The sequence below is a fragment of the Ailuropoda melanoleuca genome, chromosome 3, assembly GCF_002007445.2.
Source record: "Ailuropoda melanoleuca isolate Jingjing chromosome 3, ASM200744v2, whole genome shotgun sequence".
Classification (NCBI taxonomy): Eukaryota; Metazoa; Chordata; class Mammalia; order Carnivora; family Ursidae; genus Ailuropoda; species Ailuropoda melanoleuca.
In genome coordinates, this window is record NC_048220.1 from 56,627,501 (window position 1) to 56,650,352 (window position 22,852).

At 36.3% G+C, this 22,852-nt stretch overlaps 1 protein-coding gene across 4 annotated transcripts in view; it reads left to right on the plus strand.

The window, feature by feature from the left end:
* The first annotated feature begins 13,304 nt into the window (after positions 1-13,304).
* ATP6AP1L (ATPase H+ transporting accessory protein 1 like) overlaps positions 13,305-22,852 on the plus strand; it is a 29,258-nt gene continuing 19,710 nt past the window's right edge. For 2 of the 4 annotated variants that reach the window (XR_004624121.1, XM_002916231.4), the window contains exons 1-2: positions 14,568-14,662; positions 22,582-22,625. Coding sequence is in view for 1 of the 4 variants with exons in the window: in XM_002916231.4 (XP_002916277.2) it covers positions 14,568-14,662; positions 22,582-22,625 (139 nt within the window). In the remaining 3 variants the exon portion in view is untranslated. Of the gene's footprint in view, positions 13,364-13,721; positions 14,148-14,567; positions 14,663-22,581; positions 22,626-22,852 lie in introns of those variants that run through there. The other 2 variants (XM_034656454.1, XM_019796408.2) reach the window with 2 other exon arrangements.

A 22,852-nucleotide genomic window follows, 5' to 3' on the forward strand; every position in this document is an offset into this window, starting at 1 on the left:
TTTATTGAGATATAACTGACATATTGGGGTCTTTTTATAAGAGTCCTAATCCCAATTCATGAGGACTGCACCCTTCTGACCTAACCATCTCCCAAAGGCCTACTCCCTACAGCTACTAATAACATCACTGGGAGTAGGTTTCAATATATGAGTTTTGCCTCCTAATCAAGAAGTGTATGAGGATAGTTTGACAAGACAATATAGGGATGTTGAACAGTTCTGAGGGCCCATTTGACACTGTAGTTAGAAAGTTATATCAGTCAGCATGATTTTGTGTATCCTTCAGATTCATTCAGTATAATTACTTAGTAGGTGGAGAGTTCGTTTTAACAGGGCTGGCAGTGGGATCTAGTCAGGTAAATGTGATGGAACAAGGGCAAGGGAGTTGGGAGTGATTGCAAGGGAAGGTTGCAGTGAACCATGAGATTGAAGCTGGAGGAGTAGAGAGCCAGGAATAGTCAGAACACTTCTGAAGACCTGGCCCTACCAGATATGAGAAATTTCTATGAAGCTAGGTAAGATAGTGCAGTTTTAGTACAGAAGAAGGTATGCTGACCAACGAATAGAATAAAGAGGCCAGCAAGAGACTTACGAATGTAGAATACTATTAACTAACGGAATTAGATGTCAGATCAGTGTGTAAAGGGAGGATTGGTGGAGCTGCACAAAATCCGGTTACTCAAAGTAAATTGGATCACCATGTCAGGCTAGAAAGGAAATCAACTCCAGACAGTTTGAGAACCTACATGCCAACAACAAAAATTTTAATTTCTTGATAGAAAACAAAGATGAATATCTTTATGAACTAGGGAAAGAAAGGTATTCCTGAACGGGATAAAAAGAAATGAATTACTGCATTACGTACAGTAAGGGACAAGGAAGGACTCAGCTGTATTGTTTAGGGACAGAATTCAGAATAACTATTATACTATAGTGTTTTCTGGGAGGTATTTTTTTAAAGATATATTTATTTATTTTAGAGAGAGAATGAGAGAGTGAGGGGCAGAGGGAGAGAGAATCTTAAGCACTTCCATGCTCAGTGTGGAGCCCGACACAGGGCTTGATCTCACAACCCTAACATCAGGACCTGAGCCAAAATCAAGAGTTGGATTCTTAACAGGCGCCCCTCTTCTGCTTTTAATAATTGCTTCATAAAGCTGCTCAGACATTCTATTATGCGTGAATATATGAATGTTTCTATATGTTGTTGGGAGTTTTTTAACTATAAATTCAATTTCATTAGGAAATGTAATACTGTATAGATTATTTATTCTAGAGTGGGTTTTGATAATGTGTACCTTTCAAGGAAAGCGTCCATTTTGTCTAAGTTGTCAAATGTATGGCCATAAAGTTATACGTAATATTTCTTTATAATCCTTTTAATATCTATAGATTCATAGTGATGTCTCATCTTCCATTCCTGATACTGGTAAGTTGTGTCTTCCCTCTCTTGTTTATCTGTTCAAAGAACCAGCTTTTGCTTTAACTGATTTTCTCTATTTCTCTGTTTTCAATTTTATTGATTACCGGTCTTTTCTGTATTATTTACTTTCTTCTGCTTGCTTTGGATTTAAATTTGCTCTTCTTTTTCCAGGTTTTCAAAGTGAAAGCTTAGGTCATTGATTTGAGACTTTTGTTCTTTTCTGTATATTTAATGGTATAAATATCTAAGCACTGGTTGAGCTGCATGCCGTGAGTTTTGGCATGTGATATTCTAGTTTTGTTTTTTTTCCCCAAGATTGTATTCATTCTTTTGAAAGAGAGAGAGAGAGCACAAGCAGGAGGAAGGGCAGAGGGAGAGGGACAAGCAGACTCCCTGCTGATCAGGGAGCCCGACTGATCCAGGACCCTGAGGTCATGACCTCAGCTGAAGTCAGATGCTTAGCTAACTGAGCTACCCAGGCTCAGTTTTCTAATTCTTGAATTCTAGTTTTAATTGAATTCAAAATATTTACGAACTTCCCCTTTGAACAATAGATTATTTAGAATTGTATTTCTTAATTTCCAAATATTTAGGGATTTTCCTAATATCTGTGTTGTTCATTTCTAGTTTACTTCCATTATGGTCTAAGAACAGACTTTTTCTTTTATTTTAAAAAATTTTTGTTGAGGTTTGCTTTATAGTCACGCAGGTGAATGTATACTCAAAAAGAAAATATTTCTGCTGATATTGGGAAGAATGTTTTATAAATGTTAATTAGCCCATACTGGTTGATAGTGCAGTTCAGGTCTGCATCCTGTGTTCAGGGTGATAATAGTGATGAGAGGTGGAAGTGGGGGGGGGGAGTGGGGAGTGGGGATCATTGTTGGATGTTGGGTTATGGTTTATTTTAGGTAGTGAGTTTTAGTTATTATATTATTATAAAAACAACAAGGCATAAAACAGTGGTCAGAGTGTGTTACGAATGAAGGATTTTGATTACTATAGCTAAGAAAAGGAAAAACAAGAATTTCATTTTTGTTTTTGGAGCTTTGAGTTTTTTGTTTCCTGATAAAGCATTTATTACTTAATATGAAGCCCAAAAAGGAAGGAATTTTCTTTGACCTTGGGCCTAAATATCTTAAAAGGGCCCTAAACAAGAATCGGGTTTAGGACTCAGAGGGAAAAAAAGAAGGCTACCATGACTTGAAGCATAGCAAGTCAGCAGGAAAATGGAGGAAGGTGAAGTTAGAGACTTGGACAGGGCCAGCTCAAGTGCAACATGTAGGCCAGGATAAGGAGTTTGCACTTTATTCTGAATTTGATGAGAAGCCATTGGAGGGCTACAAGTAAGAGAATGACAAGATCTGATCTACATTTTTTTTTAAGATTGATTTATTTATCTTAAGAGAGAGAGGGAGAGCATTGCAGGAGCAGGGGGAGGGGCAGAGGGACAGGGAGAGAGTGGGAGAGAAGCATAATCCCCACTGAGCAGGGAGCCCAATGCATGGCTTGATCTCATGTTCTTGGGTTCATGACCTGAGCTCAAATCAAGAGTCACACACTTAGCTGACTGAGCCACCCAGGCACCCTGATCTGATCTACATTTTTAAAATATCGCTGTGCCTGCTAAGGAAGGGTGCTACGAAGGGGCAAGAGAGGACTTGGTTTATTCAAGGAAGGAACTGATGCAAATAGCACAGGTCATTGGAGATGAGATGTCATAAAATTCCGAATATAATCTGGACTTAGATCATGATGGAAAGAGCAAAATCATTGACATCACCAGCACCACCATCTCTAATAGGTTTTGAGAGCTGTTTAGGTGCCAGGCATAGGACTTCATGTGCTGAATTTTTTTTAGTCCTCAAAACAACACCTGTGCAGTAGGTGCTATTATTAGCCCCATTGTACAGAGAGGAACTTGAAACTTAAAGAAGTTATCTTACTTAACCAGAACATGTTTGTTTGTTTCTGGATTAGTTATAAAAGCAAAATCTTGATTTTTAAGGAATTTAGAAAAGATTTTAATGTTAAGTAAATAAGACACAAAATTAATGAAAATAATTTTCTAGCCAGCAAAGTAAAAGTAAAGGGTACAGTTCTTAAGATAACAGTATTCTTATTATAAGTTGCAACATGATATCTATAAGTTACCAGAGGTATATGATAACTGATAGACACTTTATGAAAGAATTGTGTTTGGTAATTCTTGAAATTTTGGAGAAGTAGGGTAAGAAGGAGAATAAGTGTTTCCGTTTTCTAGTATTTCCTTCTGAGTAGAAGGAGTTAAATTAGTGTAACTCTTTATTTCTCTGCCAATTTACCCATTCTGTGCCAGCTAAGGATGACATCTGTGATAAATTAGGAAAAGTAGTCTAGGTATGTTCAGCTCTTTTTTCCTTTTTGAGACCCAGCCTCCCCATGGAGTATACCTTTCCTGTTTCATCTGGGATGGGCCCACTGCTGCCATGACAGGCAGTCCTGTCCATCTTCTGCGGGGAGGGGTTTAATTACAATCCATTTTGCTCTGGCACTAAGCTTTGTCTGCCTTCTTGGCATTTCACAGTAATGAGGGTGGTATTTTGGTCTCCACTTGTCTTACCCCTTGTTTTATTTCTCAGTTGGTTTAGCACTCAGGTGAGTCAGAGAGGTATTATTATTTGACTTATCTCAGAGTTCCTCCACCCTCCTAGTTAAGAAAAAAGATTGGTCTTCATAAATTAGATCAGTCAATGAGATTTAGGTCAAGGATGATGCTGAATCTTTGTACCGAATGAGAGAGAAGTTAGCTTTTTGGCAAGAACAGCCAAGGGTTTTAACAATGTTGACGATTTATATTGGAGCATATAGAATAGTTAGAAATGACTCCAAGTGTTTTAAGTATAAAAATTGAGGTATTAGTTGCTATGGAAATGTGATGAGTTGAAATAACAGTTTTAAGTGAGAAAGAGGAAGCAGTAAGAATAAGACCGATGATTACGTGCTCTGTAAAACTACTAGTGATGAATGTTAAGTGCTTCATTTTACCTGATTAAATTATTAAACACAATTTTTCCCTTATCCAAAATGAATGAGATTTCTTATCCTCTCGTTCTAGCTACTTTTGGTGCAGTGAATATTTCTTCTCCTATCTATTCCAAGGTGGAACTAAAGAAATTTACCATATAAACTTAACAATATTCAGACCTGGTCTTTAAAATCTTCTTATTATAATTAAACCTCTGTGTAGGATCTAGGGGAAATTGACAACACTGTTCTTTGATGCCCTTTGTGAAGTTCCTGGAAGGGAGTTACCATTTTAATATGCATATTGAAAGTTATTCTCCAGGTATTCTCTAACTTGGCTGAAAACCAAACGAAAGAAAATAGGCTTTTATTTCACCAGGGACCTTTGATTTGTAAGGAATGATAAGAGATAATTTTTCTCACTAGGAAAAGAAAGATAATTTCTTTCACTCAATGGAATATTAAGTTTTAGAATCTCATTCCCTGAAGAAGTTTGAAGAATCTGGTAGATGGGCCAGATCTGTTCTCTCTGAGTTCAGTGAGGACCAGCTGATTTTCACTTGATGGGGAGTGGCCAGGAGTCAATCTTTCAGCTTTTGCATTCCACAGTAAAGTGAAATTTCACTAAGACTATTTCTAGATTATTTAAATGAGATAATATGTACGTTACTGTAATATAAATATAAAAACTAAAACTTTTTTATATCACTAAAACTTTATTGCTTAAAGGACTTTAAATAAGGTAAAACAGGATCTTTCCCCCTTAAATTAAAAGAAGAAAGAACAAGAGAGAAAAAGGAGTGAGGAACTAGAGGAAGAGAGGAAGAAAAAAAATGAGGGGTTCTGGGTTTACATAGGTACAAAAAAGACAGGAGTAATTTTTCCACTGATTTAACACTGTTGGTTCTAGTAGTCATTACTGATTATTAAGATAACCCAAATGAATGAATCTTTAACCATTTCATAGATACGGTCATTTTTCTTTTTTAAAGGAATGTTTATTCAGTTTATTTAAACGAAAAACAAAACAAAAACAGAAAAACACAGTTTACCCATTTTTCCCATGCTCCACTACCCCGTGCCCCTTGTAACCACCAGTCTGTTCTCTGGATCTATGAGATTCGTTGTTTTGTTTTGTTTTTTACATTCTGCATACAAGAGAGATTATATGGCATTTGTCTTTCTCTAACTTATTTCACCTTGCTTATAATGTCCTTGAGGTCCATCCCTGTTGCTGCAAATGGAAAGATTTAATTCTTTTTTATGGCTGAATAATATTCCATTGTGAATAATATTCCATATAAATATATCATAATTTACTTTTTTAAAAGGTTTTATTTATTTGACAGAGAGAGACACAGCGAGAGAGGGAACACAAGCAGGGGGAGTGGGAGAGCTTCCCTCTGAGCAGGGAGCCCAACGCGGGGCTCGATCCCAGGACCCCCAGGATCATGACCTGAGCCAAAGGCAGATGCCCAACGACTGAGCCACCCAGGCGCCCCAAAATATATAATTTCTTTATCCATTTATTCATCATAGTTAAACATCTTCCAACAACAAACATACAGAAACATACATAGATGTGTGTGTTAAATTAGGTGCCTGACCCTCAGGTCAAGGTTTTAATACAAGCAGGGGAGCTTCCTTCACTTTAAGTCTGGATGTGATCAGCTTCCTCTGAGCTGGGCCCTGGGGTGAGTCCGTCTGAGCAAGAGAGCCCTCCAAGGGGTATTTCTTAGATCTCTACTGTCTTGTAGGTTTCGAAAATGAACCCCATTGTTTTTCAAAATTGGATGTTTTGGGAGCTCATCTCTCAACTACGTGTCTTAAAGGTTGAGATGTCCAATGTGGAATTCAAACTCTTCACTACTCAGAAAGAAATTCTGGGTTTGAGTCCCCCCCCGCCGCCCCCCCCCCAGTTGTGGGTTACCACACCTGGGGTGAGGTTTATGGTGAGATGGTGTCCCAGCTTCTCCTACACATTTTGATTTGGCGTTCTCCTTGTTTGCCTGATGCGTAATCATCACTCAGCCAGCCTTTAGGTTTTTTTTTAAATAGGGACTTCTTTCGTATGTAGTGGTATACTCAGCATGTTTGTGGGAGGAAATGAGTTGAAGATCTTAAAACATAACCATCTTAAACCAGAACCCCACTATGAGTATCATTTTTCATAGTATGTAATGTTCATTTGCCAATGAGTATTTAAAATTTACTCGGATAGGTTTTTTAAGTTAAAATTTCCAATGAATATTAAAATTTACTCACGGAAGTTTTAAGTTAAAATTTCTGAACTTATGTTAACTATTTAGGAGACAACAGCTTGGATTTGTAGCAGGTAGTTACATACAATGCTCTCTTTGAAACTAAGTGTGCTGATTAATTTTTCTCCAAAGAGTCTATTTTGTGTTTATTATAAATGATAGCCTGAACTGTAGGGCAACATTAAAATAACACATATTCTCAATATGAGTTTTACTTAAGTGAATTAAAACTCGGTCTCTGTTGAGGTGGGGATGTGCATGTTCCCAGTGAGTATTTTTGAGAGTGTTGGAGGCCTTTTCTTCCTTAGGACCCAGGTCTGTTAGGTTCTCCCTACTATTTAAACCTCCCTTCCTAGTCCAGGCCTCTAATTATCACACCAAGTTTGGTACTTAGCAAACCCTTCTAATGTTTTCTGCACTATAACTAACAGAAGCCCATTTCAGGCTATGTTAAGAACAAAGCCAAGTTTCTGGAAGGACACTGGGATAAGTCACAGACTTCAGTAGCAAGAGATACATACTGATCTCATTGAGAGAGTAATATCAAGAATTGGAAAGCCACATTAAACTCTTCAAAAGAGTTAGTTATGTCTCATCTCTTGTCTCTTTATTATATAACTGCCTCCCTCTACCCCTCAGCCATTGCTTGGAGCGGAGGTGTGGCCAATATCAGTGGAGGTCACTAGATTGCTATGTGAAACATCCCTAAGGTGTTTACCCCAGCAATTATGTGTTCACATTTCTTCACGTCACTGGGCTAGGAGCCTCATGGGGGTGAGAACTGGATCTTTTTCATCTTGTATTCCTGGCATGTAGTATATGGCGGCGAATATTTGTCTAATGGACAAATTTATGAAAGCGCAGGACTTTAGTCTCAGTTCAGCTTGAGAACCAGGAACATAAATATATGCCACTAATTTGGTATATTGTTTGTGTTCCAAGAAGTCAAAGGGGAATCAAAAATAAGAAAAATTAACATTTAAATCAAAAGCACTTATAAGTATTTCATTTACTAACCTGATTCTAATCAACTCAGAAGTTGATTGGATGAAAATTAGTAGAAATCATGGCAGCAATTAGGCTCTGAACTTAATAAAGTGTCTGTATTAGTCTGTATTCTCCAGAGAAAACAATATATATATATATATATATATATATTTCCATGTNATATATATATATATATATATATATATATATTTCCATGTATGCATATATGACATTAATCCTAATTAATCCCATATTAATCCTATATATGATTTATTATAGGAATTGGCTCTTGCAGTTATAGAGGCTGAGAAATTCCTCTGTCTGTTGCCAGCAAGCCAGAGACCCAGGAGAGCCAATGGTATACTTCCAGTCTTAGTGAGATTGGAGGCAGGAGAAGACTGAATTCCCTGCTCCAAGACAGGTAGAAAGTGAAGTCTCCCTTATTCCACTTTTTTATTCTACTCAGACCTTCAGTAGATTGATTGAGGCCCACTCATGTTGGGGAAAGTGATAAGCTTTACTCAGCCTACTGATACAAGTATTAATCTCATTTAGGAACACTGTCAGAGACACAGCCAGAATAATATTTAACCAAATACCTGGGAACCTTGTGTCCCAGTCAAGTTGACATATATTAACCATCACAGAGTCATACCCCTCTACAAGGGGCAAGAAGTACATAGTCTGGTATTTTGCTAATGAACTGATGTAATTTGGATTTTGTATATTTACGTTTTCAAGATACAGAATTTGATGAAATAGTTGAATTAGTAGATTTTCTAGTTATGTTTGCCTAAATATTCAGGTCCTAGGAGTCATAACCATGTGGCATGAAGTGAGAAGTATGTGACGTTTTTGATATGCTTATTCATTACCCTGTACATTTTATTGAGCATCATCTAGGACCAGCAGTACCTTAGGCTCTAGATGTATCTGTTAGTTAGATGCAGTCCCTGCTGTCTTGGAGCAGGCCTTCCAGTGAAGAAATACTGTAAATAGGTAACAAGAAAATAAATGTCTCATACTTAATGCTATGATGAGGGTAAACAATGCAGGGAGAGGTAGGAGGGTATGAGGTGATCTCTACAGATGGAACAATGTATACAGTTACTGAGGTGCAAAAAAGTTGGCATGTGGAGGGTGTTGAGAAAAATCCAAGCCAGTGTGCTGGAACGTGGTACGGAGAAGGGATGACATAAGATGAAGCAAGAGAGACCAACAAGGGCCAGATCATGCAGGGCTTTGAAGGAGGTGGATGGATTTGGATTTTAAATCAGTGTGCAAAGACCATTGTGAGTGATATAACATTTGTCTACCGTGATTTTTGGTCTGAGAACATTTGGATGATTAGAGTCTGTGGTCTGGCAAATGTTAGTTGTTCCTTCAGGAAAATATTATAATTAAGTTAGGGCCATTTTTTCCCCTTACTATAATACAATTCTATATGGTCACATATGATATTGGGAAGATAGATCTGTGATATTCAAATTTTCAGGTAACACTTAGTAATATATTGTATATCAGAAAATAAAGCAAGCACAAGGTATTTTCAGTTGGAAAGGCAGCAGTATGGATGTACAATCTCCTGTTCTCTCATGAAAACTGTTGGGATATTTTCTACACCCCTCCGCATTTGCTGCATATCTTATGCGGGAGTCACTAACTGTTTTTTGTTTTGGAATATCTTTAGGATGTATGTATAGTGAAAAGCCTGGATGGGTAGAAATAGTGTCTTCGTCTTACAAAGGGCAGATTTACTTATAGCCTTGGAAACTTAGGGTTTCTCTCCCGAAATGAAACCCACTGTGTTTACAAGCAACCATGTGGGCCCAGCTGTATTGCTCCATGACCAAGGGAAATTGACACAGTCACTGATGCTCATGCTGCTTGCTTCTGTGGTGAGTAATAAAGTTCTTTGTCTCTGACCCTGGAGTCCTGTGTCTTCTGCCAGCATCCGTGAAACTGGCAGCTACCTTGTTAGCTTTTCAGTTAGGTAAAATGTCAGACTCTTCATAGTTCTGGACAGGGACCCCTCTGCCATCTGAGCAGGGAGGCATAATGCCAGGCAGGTGATATCCTAGCGCTTTGCAGCCTGCAAGTTATCACATTAACATTTTTGTCACTGCTTTTCTCCTCTAAAGTCACAAGATGAGCTATTCTCTGACAACCACATCTTAAGTGTGATTTCTTTTTTAAAATACATGTGTGAAACCTACTAGCTACTAATTATTTTACCTTAAATATTCTTAACCGAATGGAAGAAAGTGTCAACAACAGAAAGATTGCTATGTTGAAATTTTAGGATTATCAAGTCATAAAATATATTAAAATGAAACTTGATTTAAAATTAAAAATTATGTATACATCTGTGTGCCTGAAGATATAACTGAAACTTATTTCCATGGAAGGATTGTTACATGATAAGCGCTAAACTATGGTTTCTGAGTGTTAATAGAACCATTATTATCACAGTACAGGATTCTTTATGGGCTTGGCTTCTTACCTTCCCCTGACCAGGAATTTGAGGAGCACTGGGTCAGACATTGCTGCTGCTGCCAAGAGAGATTCTGAAGTATTGCTCTGGCAGCTGGAGGAAAAGTTTTATATTTGCACTGTCCAGTACAGTAGCCCCTAGCCACCGGTGGTTACTGACCACTTGAAATTTTGGTTAGTTTGAATTGAGATGTGCGTAAGTATACATTATATACCAGATTTCAGACTTAGAGCAGAGAAAGAAGGTAAAATATCCCATTAATAATTATATTTGAAATAATATTTAAATAGGATAAATATTAAAACTAATTTCACCTTTTTTTTTTTTTAAGATTTATTTATTTATTTACTTGACAGACACAGAGACAGCCAGCGAGAGAGGGAACACAAGCAGGGGGAGTGGGAGAGGAAGAAGCAGGCTCCCATCGGAAGAGCCTGATGTGGGGCTCGATCCCAGAATGCTGGGATCACGCCCTGAGCCGAAGGCAGACGCTTAACGACTGAGCCACCCAGGCGCCCCTAAAACTAATTTCACCTCTTGATTTGTACTTCTTTCATTGTGGCTACTAGAAAATTTTAAATTACATGCGTAGCTGTCATTATATTTCTGTTGAACAATGCTATTCTAAATCCTTGCTACTCACAGGACAGTCGGTAGGCAAGCAGCATCAGCATCATGTGGAAGCTTGTTAGAAATAAAGAAGCTCTTGGCCCACCCCAGACCTACTGGATCAGAATTTGCATTTTAACAAAATCTCATGTGATTTGTATGCATGTTAAAATTTGAGTAGCAGAAATCTCTAAGACTAGGATTGCTAGATTTAGCAAATAAAAATATAAGATGTACAATTAAATTTAATTTTGGATAAACATGATTTTTTTAGTTTAGTATGTCTAAATATTGCATGGAACATATTTGTTATTAAAATTATTGGGTTTTTTTTGAAATTTAGATGTTACTGGGTATCCTGTATTTTATTTGGTAAACCTGCCTAGGATTAAACTTCTCCTTTCCAGACCTGTCTTGCTACTTGAAATTCCACATAATCAGGAAAAAGACAGAAAGGTAAAAGACATGGGGGGTGGAAGTTGGGTAAAATGAAGGAACAGAGAAGAAAAGGAAATACGATGGGAAGTAGGAATAAGATGGGCATGGAAAGGCCACATTGATAGTGGTACCTTTTCTGTTTTATAATATTTCTTAGCATTTTTCTTCCTTAATTCTCCATTTCCATTTCCACCCCCAGCCCCCCCTCCTGAGCCCTAGTCATCGTGCTTTCATCTCCTCTTCTCATTTTCTGTAGGGCTCCCTAGAACCACATTAGAAGATGGTTTGTGTGCAAAGGTGGATAGTAAGGAAGGGGAGAGTGTCCTTAGTTAGGTTCAAGTCCCCAGACTTCCTATAATCCATCATCTCTGAAATGTCACTTACAAATAGCCCCTCTCAGCTACCAGTACTTTGCCATTAAAGAGATCATGGTTATTAAGTGCCAAAAATGCTGATGCTTTCGTTTTGGAGGATTTTCTTTATGATGGCATTTTAATTGTATTTTTTTAATGTAAAACAACTGTTAGGGATTTTGTTGTTTGGTTTGTGTGTTTGCATACATTTTAGGTGGCAGGGGAGTGGGAGTGGAGGCTGGCAAGCAGGGAGTAACAATGGATAGTCTTTATTTAACTAGACATTGAAGTAAGAAAAGGCTTTCATCTATTATATTTATTTATTTAAAATTTTATTTTATTGTGTTACGAACACTTAGCATGAGATCCACCTTTTAACAAATTTTTAAGTGTACAATACCGTATTGTTAACTGTAGGTAGAACCTTGTACAGCAGATCTTTAGAATTTATTGATCTTGCATAACTGAAACTTTATGCCCATTGATTGGTAACTTCCTATTTTCTCCTCCCTCCCCCACTCCCTAGCCCCTGGTAACCACCATTTCACTCTTTGAGTCTGTGCTGTGCCTATTGTAGATACCTCATATAAATGGAATCGTTTGGTATTTGTGACTGGCTTATTTCAATTATAATACCATCCTTAGGGTTCATCCATGTTGTCACATATTGCAGAATTTTCATTTTTTTTAAAGGCTGCATAATATTTTTTATCCACACATCCATCTACAGACACTTAGGTTGTTTTTACATCTTGGCTATTGTGAATATCAGTGCTGTAATGAACATGCAAGCACTAATATTTCTTTGAAATCCTGATTTCAGGTATTTTGGGCAAATACCCGTAAGTGCAATTGCTGGATCATATGGTAGTTCTATTTTTAATATTTTGAGGCATCTCCATATTGTTTTCCACAGCAACTGAACTGTTTTGTATTCCCACCAACAGTGTACAAGGATTCCAATTTCTCCACATCTTTGCCAACACTGTCTGTTCTTTTTTTTACCTTTTTTTCTTTTCTTTTCCTTTCCTTTCCTTCCCTTTACCTTTCTGCTTGCTTTCTTGCTTTCCCTTCTCCTCCTCCTTCTCCTCCCCCTCCTCCGCCTCCCCCTCTTCCTTCTTCTTCTTTTTGATAATAGCCATGCTGACAGGTGTTAAGTGATATCTCTTTGTGGTTTTGATTTGCATTTCCCTGGTGATGAGTGACATTGACCACGCTTTTATATATATGTTTGTAATTTGTATGTCGTCTTTGGAGAAATGTCTTTTCAAGTCTTTAGCCCATTTTTAACTTGGGTTATTTGTGTTCTTTCTGCTCTTGAGTTGTAAGAATACCTTATATATTTTGGAAATTAATGATATTTCATTTGTATGTTTTACAAATCCTTTCATTCTGTGGGTTGCCTTTTACTGTTCATTGTTTCCTTTGCTATACAGGAGCTTTTTAGTCTGATGTAGTTCCACTTTTCTATTTTTGCTTTTATTGTCTGTGCTTTGGTGTCATATCCATGAAATCATCACCAAGAACAGTGTCATGAAACTTTCCCTATGCTTTCTTCTTCTTCTTCTTCTTTTTTTTTTTTAAAGATTTTATTTATTTATTTGACAGAGAGAGAGAGAGAGAGAGAGAGAGAGAAGAGAGTGAGTAGGAGTACACAAGCAGGGGGAGCTGCAGAAGGAGAGAGAGAAGCAGGCTCCCTGCTGAGCAGGGAGCCCAACATGGGGCTGGATCCCAGGACCCCAGGATCATGACCTGAGCTGAAAGCAGATGCCCAAACAACTGAGCCACCCAGGTGCCCCTCCCTTTGCTTTCTTCTAGGTTTTAAGTCTTTAATCTATTTTTAGGTGATTTTTGTGTCTGGTGTGAAGTAAGGCTCCAATTTCATTTTTTGCTTGTGGATATCCAGTTTTCCCAGCACCATTTGTTGGTGAGACTGTCCTTTTCCCACTGTGTGTTCTTGGCACTCTTGCTGAAGAGCAGTTAACTGTGTATGTGTGAATTTATTTCTAGGTGCCTGTATTTTATTCTGTTGCTCTATATGTCACGGTTTTTTTTGTTGTTGTTGTTGTTTTAAGATTTTATTTATTTATTTATTTGACAGACAGAGAGCAAGAGAGAGTGCACAAGCAGAGGGAGCAGCAGGGGAGAGAGAGAAGGAAGCCCAGTGGGGCTCAATCCCAGGATCCTGGGGTCATGACCTGAGCTGAAGGCAGATGCTTAACAGACTGAGCTACCCAAGCGCCCCTATATGTCAGTTTTTAATGGCAATACTGTAATGTTTTAATTACTGTAGCTTTACAATGTATTTTTAAATCAGGAAGTGTGATACTTCTAGCTTTGTTCTTTCTCAAGGTAGATTTGGCTGTTTAGGGCCTCAATATATCTTCACAACAGTTCTTTGAGTTAAGTACTTTTGTCCCCACTCTGCAGATGGGGAAACTGGAGCTTGGAGTGCATTTGAGGACTATCTAACCCCAAAGTCAGTGCTCTTTACCATTACATTCCAGAGCTCTTAGCATATGGAGAGTCATGAATTTAACAGAAAACTGTGAAGTAGGACACATATGTAAAATTAGGTAAGTTTCAGAGATTTTTACTCGTTTATTCGCCTGAAGAATGCATGTAATAATGTATACTTTGTAAATTTTTAGGAGAATTTCATAACTTCCTGAAAAGCAGTATGAGATTCTTATTAAGAGAGTATTGAAACAATGCTGGTTTCTAAAAAGAAGTTAGTTGAAAATCTGCTCCCTAATAATCTTTCATGAATAAGCAAACATCCTAAATAGATGCACTGCTTTCACTCTATACTCTAAATTAAGCAGTATCAGGCCCCTCCCTCCACCCTCTCCCATGCATAATACATTCTGGGAATGTGGTCTTTTTATTGGTTGAATATGTTGTCAGTCACAAGACATGGAAAATACTGCCTCTGCTCTGTTTGCGTTTATGATTTAACAGATGTGCTTGCTTTGAAGAAACTGAATCATTTCTTGATGGGAAGAAAAATCGTGTTTAGTTTTTCACTTATTTTTTTATGTATAGGATTTTCGCTAACTTTGGACCAAATACTTGCCAGGAAGAATGTAAGGTGAGTAATTGCACATTTTTTAATTCAACGCATCTGTGAACTTCAAGGCAAGTGTGAAATTAGATGGTTCTGTAATGTCTTTATATTGTTGCATAGCTATATTTGTTTATAATTCAAATTAGATAGATTAGATCATTGAGTAGCTAATAAAATCATTGAACTAGAGTTTATAAATAAGAGATGAAAATGCAGTCTTTATTAGAAGAGGCAGGAGTTATTCGAAATGCTCAAGAAACATTTGTATTATGTATCGAAGTATGTATCTATGAGAAAATGACTCAAATCAGTGTTCAGGTTTCTTTTATACTTAAAAGTAAATATTAATTTCATGATTTTCTCCTGCCATTGTTATGAGAAAAGAGAGCAAAGAAAAATTTAAAAACCTCAGAAATATATAACCTGTCCTTCAAAGAAAAGGTGTTGAATCATTTTAACTGGTAGGAGACAGTAATTGTTTGGAGTCCGTACTGTTTAAAAATAACAAGCAAAACTTCTATTCCTGTATCCTTTGTTTTTTGGCTCTTCCCATACCGTATAAGGGAAACTATAGAGATTTATCTATAAGGGAGAATATTCAGAATCTGAATAGCAATTAACTTATGTTATATGTCCTAATTGCTCTTTATGTGCCGTCCCAACAAATATATTAGGGGATTTAGTGTGAACACCTAGCACTGACTAGGATGGTCTGCCAAAACTGTGTTCAAGGATCTTGAAGTCACCAGCTGATAAAAACTATTAAGTATAGGCATTTTCTATTTGTTTTTCCCACTGTTTCTAAATCAGTTAATGCTTTCCTTCAAGTTCATTTTCAAATAATAAGAGACCTATACTCCTTAGGTTGTTAAAGCTTAGTAAGGTTTCCTTACTTCGTTTGTACAGAAATGACTGATTTGTTTATTATACTGATAAAATGTACAGCAAATACTATAAAAATCCCAGTTCTGCTTTTGAAGCAAGGTTAATGGGTTTAAATAATCTCAGCTTCAGAAGGGACCCTAGATACCACATCAGTCAATGATCGTTTGAATCTAATAATATAGCATTTTCATTTATATTAATATTGTTGTTTTGTGAATGTCTTTCAAATCATGGATCTGCAATTTAAAATAGCTTTCAGTTTTATGGGTCACTTCAAGGTTCTTAAGTCTCTAGGAAGGATGATTGTATTGTAAGCTTAATACTTGTTTCTTAAGCTTAGAGAGAATAGGGGTCACCACTCTTTCTTTACATATTTCTTCCTCAAATTGGGTTTAAACAATTCCTTAAACAAAAGGAAATATTTTCCTCTTACACAGCGTCCTGTGTGATCTCCCATTTTCGACTTTCCTTTCAAACTTTGTTCATTCATTAATCTGTTCGTTCATTCATGCATGTAGCATGTATGTTTTAATACTGGGTACTTTTAAATAGCTAAGCACTGTGCTAGGTACTGGGTCTACAGTGGTGAGCAAAACAGATATAGTCCCTGCCTTCATGAAGCTTTAAGTCTAATGGAGGAGGTACTCTCATTAATCAAATGTGAGTCATGCTGTGAAAGAAAAGTATGGGAGATTGTGTCCACATATAATGGGCATATCTGAACTGGTCTGAGATGGTAGGAATAGTGTTCTTAAGGAAGTGACATTTAAGCTGTGATCTGTAGCAAGGGTAGAAGTACCTAGGAGGTAGGGGGAAGGGAAAATAGAGAACATTCTAGGTGGAGGGAGCAGCAAGCACTAAGACTCTTATGAGAGAATAGGGAACATGAAGCATTCAAAGAACTGAAGTAAAGACTGCTGGTGTAGCTAGAGCAGACAGGGGAAGAGGTCAGATGAGGTGAGCACACTTAGCAGGTCTTTCAGGGCCTCAGAGACCATGGTGGGAATGTGGTCTTCATCCTGCCCAGAACCATGACAGAGCTGTTCCGCCTTCACCTTCATGAAAGTATTACTTTGCAGACTCATGAGGGACTACCTCATAGTTAAAGAATACGGCACCAGCCACTGCAAGCAGGCTCTTGATTACTTTTCAAAGGTATCGCAGAGATCTGTTTTATTGGACAAGGATTGGAATATTTTAGAGACAGTATAGGTCTTATTTCCTTATTTTTTATTTAAAAAAATTTTTTTGACCAGTGTTTCTCAGTTTATTCACATAGACAACTTTACCAGTTAATTCTCTACAATTCTTACTTTAGTTCAGGGATTATGTAGTGATGTGAAAATGTGTATATATTTTATCTTCGGTTGAGATTATGGTTTCCCATAAAACCTTGTTAAATCAGTCTTATGGGTATGGGAAAGCACTATCTAAATTATAATTTATTTAAAAAAAGAAGTATAGCAGCATTATTGTATGTTCATGATGATAGATTCATTGAGATGAAGATAAACCTTTGTAGTCTTCTAAAAGCTTTTCATTTGTGAACACATGGAAATTTTTCATGAGTAGAGCACAGTTTCAATCTAAGCGTATTAATCAGTTTGGTAGCTCATTTTTCCATCTATCCATCCATCCATGTATTCATTCATTCATTCATTCATATACTTTTATTCAGGAAACCTTTATTAAACTCTACTGCTAACTAGATAATTCCAAATGACTTGATAAATTTTTATCTTATTTAGATAAAATATATCTCATAATTTTCTGTTTTTGTTCACTAAGACATTTTAAAATTGAATACTTAACCCTGTATCATGAAATGTGATTTTTGGATGAATGAAGTTTAAATTAAAGAAATTTTAAAAGTCTCTGTGTGTATGATGATATTATTAGAAAGCTTGAAGCTCTTTAAGAAGTTGCCTGGGTATTAATGTTTCTTTCATGTATTCAGTGACTTTGTAACTTGAAGTACTGAGTTTGGAGTTTAGGTAAGATAGAGATGTTTTAGCCAAAGCACATCTCTTTGTCGTTACATTGGAGCCTCACTTTTGCTGCTCAGGAAATTACATATCTTAGTGCTTCTAGGTGTATTTGGCCTCTGAGAACTGATTTATGCACCCTACTCACCAGAGACTTAGTATAAATCAGAATGCTAATTTATAAATTTTTATTTTTAATTTCTTTTTTCTTTTTTTTTTTTTAAGATTATTTATTTATTTGACAGAGAGAGAGACAGCCAGTGAGAGAGGGAACACAGCAGGGGGAGTGGGAGAGGAAGAAGCAGGCTCCTAGCAGTAGAGCCTGATGCAGGCCTCAATCCCAGAACGCCAGGATCATGCCCTGAGCCGAAGGCAGACGCTTAATGACTGAGCCACCCAGGCGCCCCTAATTTCTAAATTTTTAAAGGAAGTTATCCTTTTTTTTTCTTCTTTTTTTAGAGAGAGAGAAGGAGAGAGAGTGGGGGTGGGTAGGAAGGGGCAGAGGGAGAGAGAGAGAGAGAATGTTAAGCAGGCTCTATGCCCAGCATGGAGCCCTGTGTGGGGCTTGATCCCATGACTCTGAGATCATGACCTGAGCCGAAATCAAGAGTCAGATGCTTAACTGACTTTAAAAAGGTGCCCCAGAAAGCACCTTTTAAAAAAGAATAAATTAGAAAAATCCATCAAGGTAATGTATGTACATGGTTTTAAAAAAATAAAATATTACTAAGACACATCATAAATTATAGAAAAAAACTGCCTCCCAGTTAGTCTGCTTCTCTAGTAACAAACAACTCCCGCATTCCAGAATCATATGATCTCAAACATTTATTTCTCATTCTTGTTACATGTTGATAGCCGTTAAGTGAGCTGTTGCAGACCTGCTCCAGCTGCGTTTCCTATGTCTTGTCATTCCAAGACCTAAACTGAAAGAATAGCCCCTGTTTGGGCACTCCATTTTCGTGGCAGAGAGAAGAGGACAAGGAGGTGGCAGACACATGCAGCACCTCAGAAAGTTTCTGCAGAACTGGTACACTATTGCTCCCACTCATGTTCCATTGACTCGACCAAAACACATAGCCGAGACTTACTTTGGGACAGGAAATATTCTCTACCTATGGGAAGGTGCTGCAAATCCTATGGCCAAGGGCAGGGATATATATACATCTCGGATTGTTTCCAGGGAGTTGGGAACAATCATACAATCCACCACACTGCCACAGTATTTAAATATGTGTAGAGGATTTCTCAATTTACACATTTAATTGTATTTTTTTAAAGAATTATTTGACAGAGAATGAGTGAGGGAGAGCATGAGCGGGGGCAAGAGGCAGAGGGAGAGGGAGAAGCAGACTCCCCTCCAAGGAGGGATCTCGACCTCTATCCCAGGACCCTGGGACTATGACCTGAGCTGAAGGCAGGTGCTTAATTGCCTGAGCCACTTAGGCGCCCCTTGATTTTTTAAAACCATGTACATACATTACTTTGATGGATATTTCTAATTTATTCTTTTTAAATAAATTTTACACATTTTTGACACATTGTCTAACAACTTACTATTATTGCTGACAAGGTTTTTGCCTCCAACACTGCCCTCACTTTTCTTTTCTTCATCCCCCACACCTCTAATGTATAGTTCATTTCTACTTTCAGTTAAATCTGTGCTGGCATCAGTGTGACTATACCTATGTTGTTCGCTGACAAGCCAGGTAGCATAATATAATTGTTTCTTTTTTCTTTGTACAACTCTTTCCTTTTCTCTTGAGTTAAAAATTGCCCTTTTTCATTTGCAATATTCAAAATATATATATTCTTACTTCTTTTCACAAGTCCGCTCATCTAACATGTACTGTAGTGTCTCAAATCCTTTTACCTAGAGCCCTCCCTCTAGGTCTCCTCTTTGGAGCTCTTTTGTCCTCCTACTGCAATCTGGATCGATGCTCTCTAGTCTCATGTGCAATGGGCATTTTGAAGTCTCTCTTCCTCACTCTTTTAAGTTAGAGCCTCTGTTAATTAGTGCCTATGCTTTCCTCCTTCTTGGTTTCCTCTCACTTTGCTGGAGAACATCTTCCTTTAGCTTCCCATGAAAGGGTGTGAGAGATACATTTTCTGAATCCTTGCATGTTTCTTGTTTTTCGTTTTTTGTTTTTTTAATTTCTGGAAACTAATAGGACCTTTACTTTATCCTATTCTCTAAAATGCTACAAGTACCTCATCTCACAAATATGACTCAAAATGAATGACAGAGCTAAATGTAAAAGCTAAACTTTAAAACTTCTAGATAAAACACAGGAGAAAATTTTGTGACGTTATGTTAAGAAAATGGTTTAGACCCGAAAACATAGACAATAAAAGAAGAAAAACAAATACATTAAACTTTATGAAAATTAAAATGTCTCCATTTTGAAAGTCGCCATTTAAGAAAATGAAAAAGCAAGACAGAATGGAAGAAAATGTTTTCAGTGCATATATCTGACACAGGGCTTGTATCCATACAAAGAACTCCTTGAACTTAATAAGAAGAGGACGGTTAACTTAATTAAAAAATTTGATAAAAGATTTAAACATATAATTCACATAAGAAAATGTATGAATGGTCAATAGGCACAAGAAAAGATGGTAACTATCGTTAGTCATCAGGGAAATGGAAAAGAAAACTACAGTGTGAAAGGAATCCATGCCTATGAGAGTGGCCTAAATTAAACAGATTTATAGTACAAATATTACAAGAATGTAGAGCCATAGAAAAGATCATATAGTGAAATTGATTGACAGTTTCATTAAAAGTTAAACTTTTACCGTATGACTCAGCCATTCTTCTGGGTATCTATTCAAGAGAAACAAAAAAATATTCCACATAAGCCCTGTACACAAATATATTTATTTGTAGTAGCTCCAAACTAGAAACACCATAAATGTCCATCAGTGGATGCATAGGCAAACAAAATGTGGTATATCCATACAGTGAAGTATCTCTCAGTAATAAAAAGGAATGAGATATTGATATATATATAACAACATCAGTGAATTCCAATCATTACATTTGGACTGAAAGAAGCCAAACACTAAAGGATATATATGATTCTATTTGTAATTCTAGAAAATGCAAACTAATCTAAAGTGGCAGAAAGCAATTCTTTAGTCTTCCTGTGGCTGAGAGTGGAGAGAACATTTCTCTACTACAAAAGTGCGTGGGGAAACTTTAGTGGTTTGTAAATATTCTGCATCTTTATTATGGTGATATGTCATGGATATATGCATATGCCAAAACTCATCAGATTATGCACACTGAGTGGATGCAGTTTATTGTACTTAAATTATATCTCAGTAAAATTGATAAAGTGAGAATAAGTGTATGCATGCATGAATTTATTAATAGCAATGAGTAGACGTCATGGTCACCAACTTGTCATCTTCAGAAATTCTCATTAGATAATAGAGATCATATTACCAAGAGAATGGTGCATTCAATGTGTAATTGGTTCCATATAATTTATTTTAAAGCACTTTATGTTACAGATTTAGTAACTCTTTAGCTAAAATTATTTTGCATATGGATCATGATATGTAATATGTATATATATTTCTCTAATTGTATGTAATACACTTTATGTAATAATTATACTTATAGGTCTTGGATATTAATTTCTTAAATATAGAGTTTGATCTGCATTTTTATATACTACAAGGTTCAAGTTCTGAAAAATTTTAAATTTTAAACAAAATTTTTATGACATTTATGACACAATTAGAGATTCAAGCACTGACATGATAGTTAATGTTAAAGAAATTATTAATATTTTCTAGATGTAATTGGGCTGTTATTTTAAAAAGTCCTTGTCTTTTAGAAATACATCCTTAAATCATATAATTTCTGATACTTCCTTCAAAATAATACCAGAGAGGGGAAGTGGGTGAGTTCATAGGTGAAACAAGATTGCTCATAACTTGATATTACTAAAGCTAGGTGGTGGGTACAAGTACATTGGGGTGGGAAGAGGACTTATGTTTTTCTGTTTCTATTTGTATGTGCTTACAATATTCCCTGATAAAAAGGTGTGTAGATCTTCTAAGTTAGCAATTTCACTACTAGGAATTTGTCTTAAGGAACTTCTTGGGGGTATGAACAGATAATCCACAATAATGTTCAATGTAGTATTGTTTGTTAATTGGAAATGACCTAAATACTAATAGGAATTTGTTTGAATAAATTGATAACATTTGTATGTTGTAATGCCAACATGGAATTCAAAATTATTTCAGAAAATCATGTTGAGCACCAGGTGATGTATGGAATTGTTGAATCACTGTATTGTACTTCTGAAACTATTATAGCACAGTAAGTTAACTAATGGGAATTAAAATCAAAAGTTAAAAAAGTTGTTTCAGAAAAATATATAATTACATGAGAAAATATTTGTGATATATTTTTTGTTGAAAAAAAATTTTGCAGGCTCCAAAACAGGATGTTTAACATACCTGTTTTTGAATTTTATAAAAAGTATATTTATGTGTGTTGTGTATTACATCTGTGTGTTTGTGTGTGTGTAAAGTGAAACACTGGAAGGATATATATTATAATTTACATCCCCATAATTTTCAGAAATAGCTTTTTGGCAATAGAGTCTGTCTTTTTTTTTAATAAAAAGCAAATATTTTTGCTTTAATATAGTAACAGTACAAGGAGTATAAAATTTCAGTATAAAAGATTTTATTATGTTTCATTATTTGATTATTTGGTTTATTATTTGGTTACTATTTATTTTGGTTAGACCTTAGTGTTTAGCACATTACTTGGCACATGGTAGGCCCTCAATAATAATTAATATTCAATGGATAAGAATTAGGGTTGATATTTACAAATTAAAAAAATTCTGACTTTTTATTTTCTTTGAAGTACATGTATTACTTTTTTAAATCAGAAATTCACTATGAAAAAGTGGACAGTTTTGACGGGTAAGGTTCTGTCTTCTACTCTTGAGATGTAGTAAACTGAAATATCCTCCTTAAAACTTCCTATGAAATCTGAAATATAGATATTTGTTCAGCATCTTTTTATTTTGTTTTTTCTAGTTTCATCTCTCGAACATCTTCAAATAAAGAAGTGGTTATAAACGGTAAGACCTGTATTCGCGCTTATGATTCCTTGAAGGGTTGAGGACAAGGGTGTTGCCTGTGGTGGGCTTCCCTGAATACTGGTGCTTGGAGCAGGAGTCTCTCATGTAAAAATCTCTTTAACTGGTGTATTCTAAATTATGAACCAGAAGGGGCTCAAGCCTGGTATATTTTACAGTGTTTAGCATTTTAGTATCATTCAGGTACATTAATAAATCAGTGACATTTA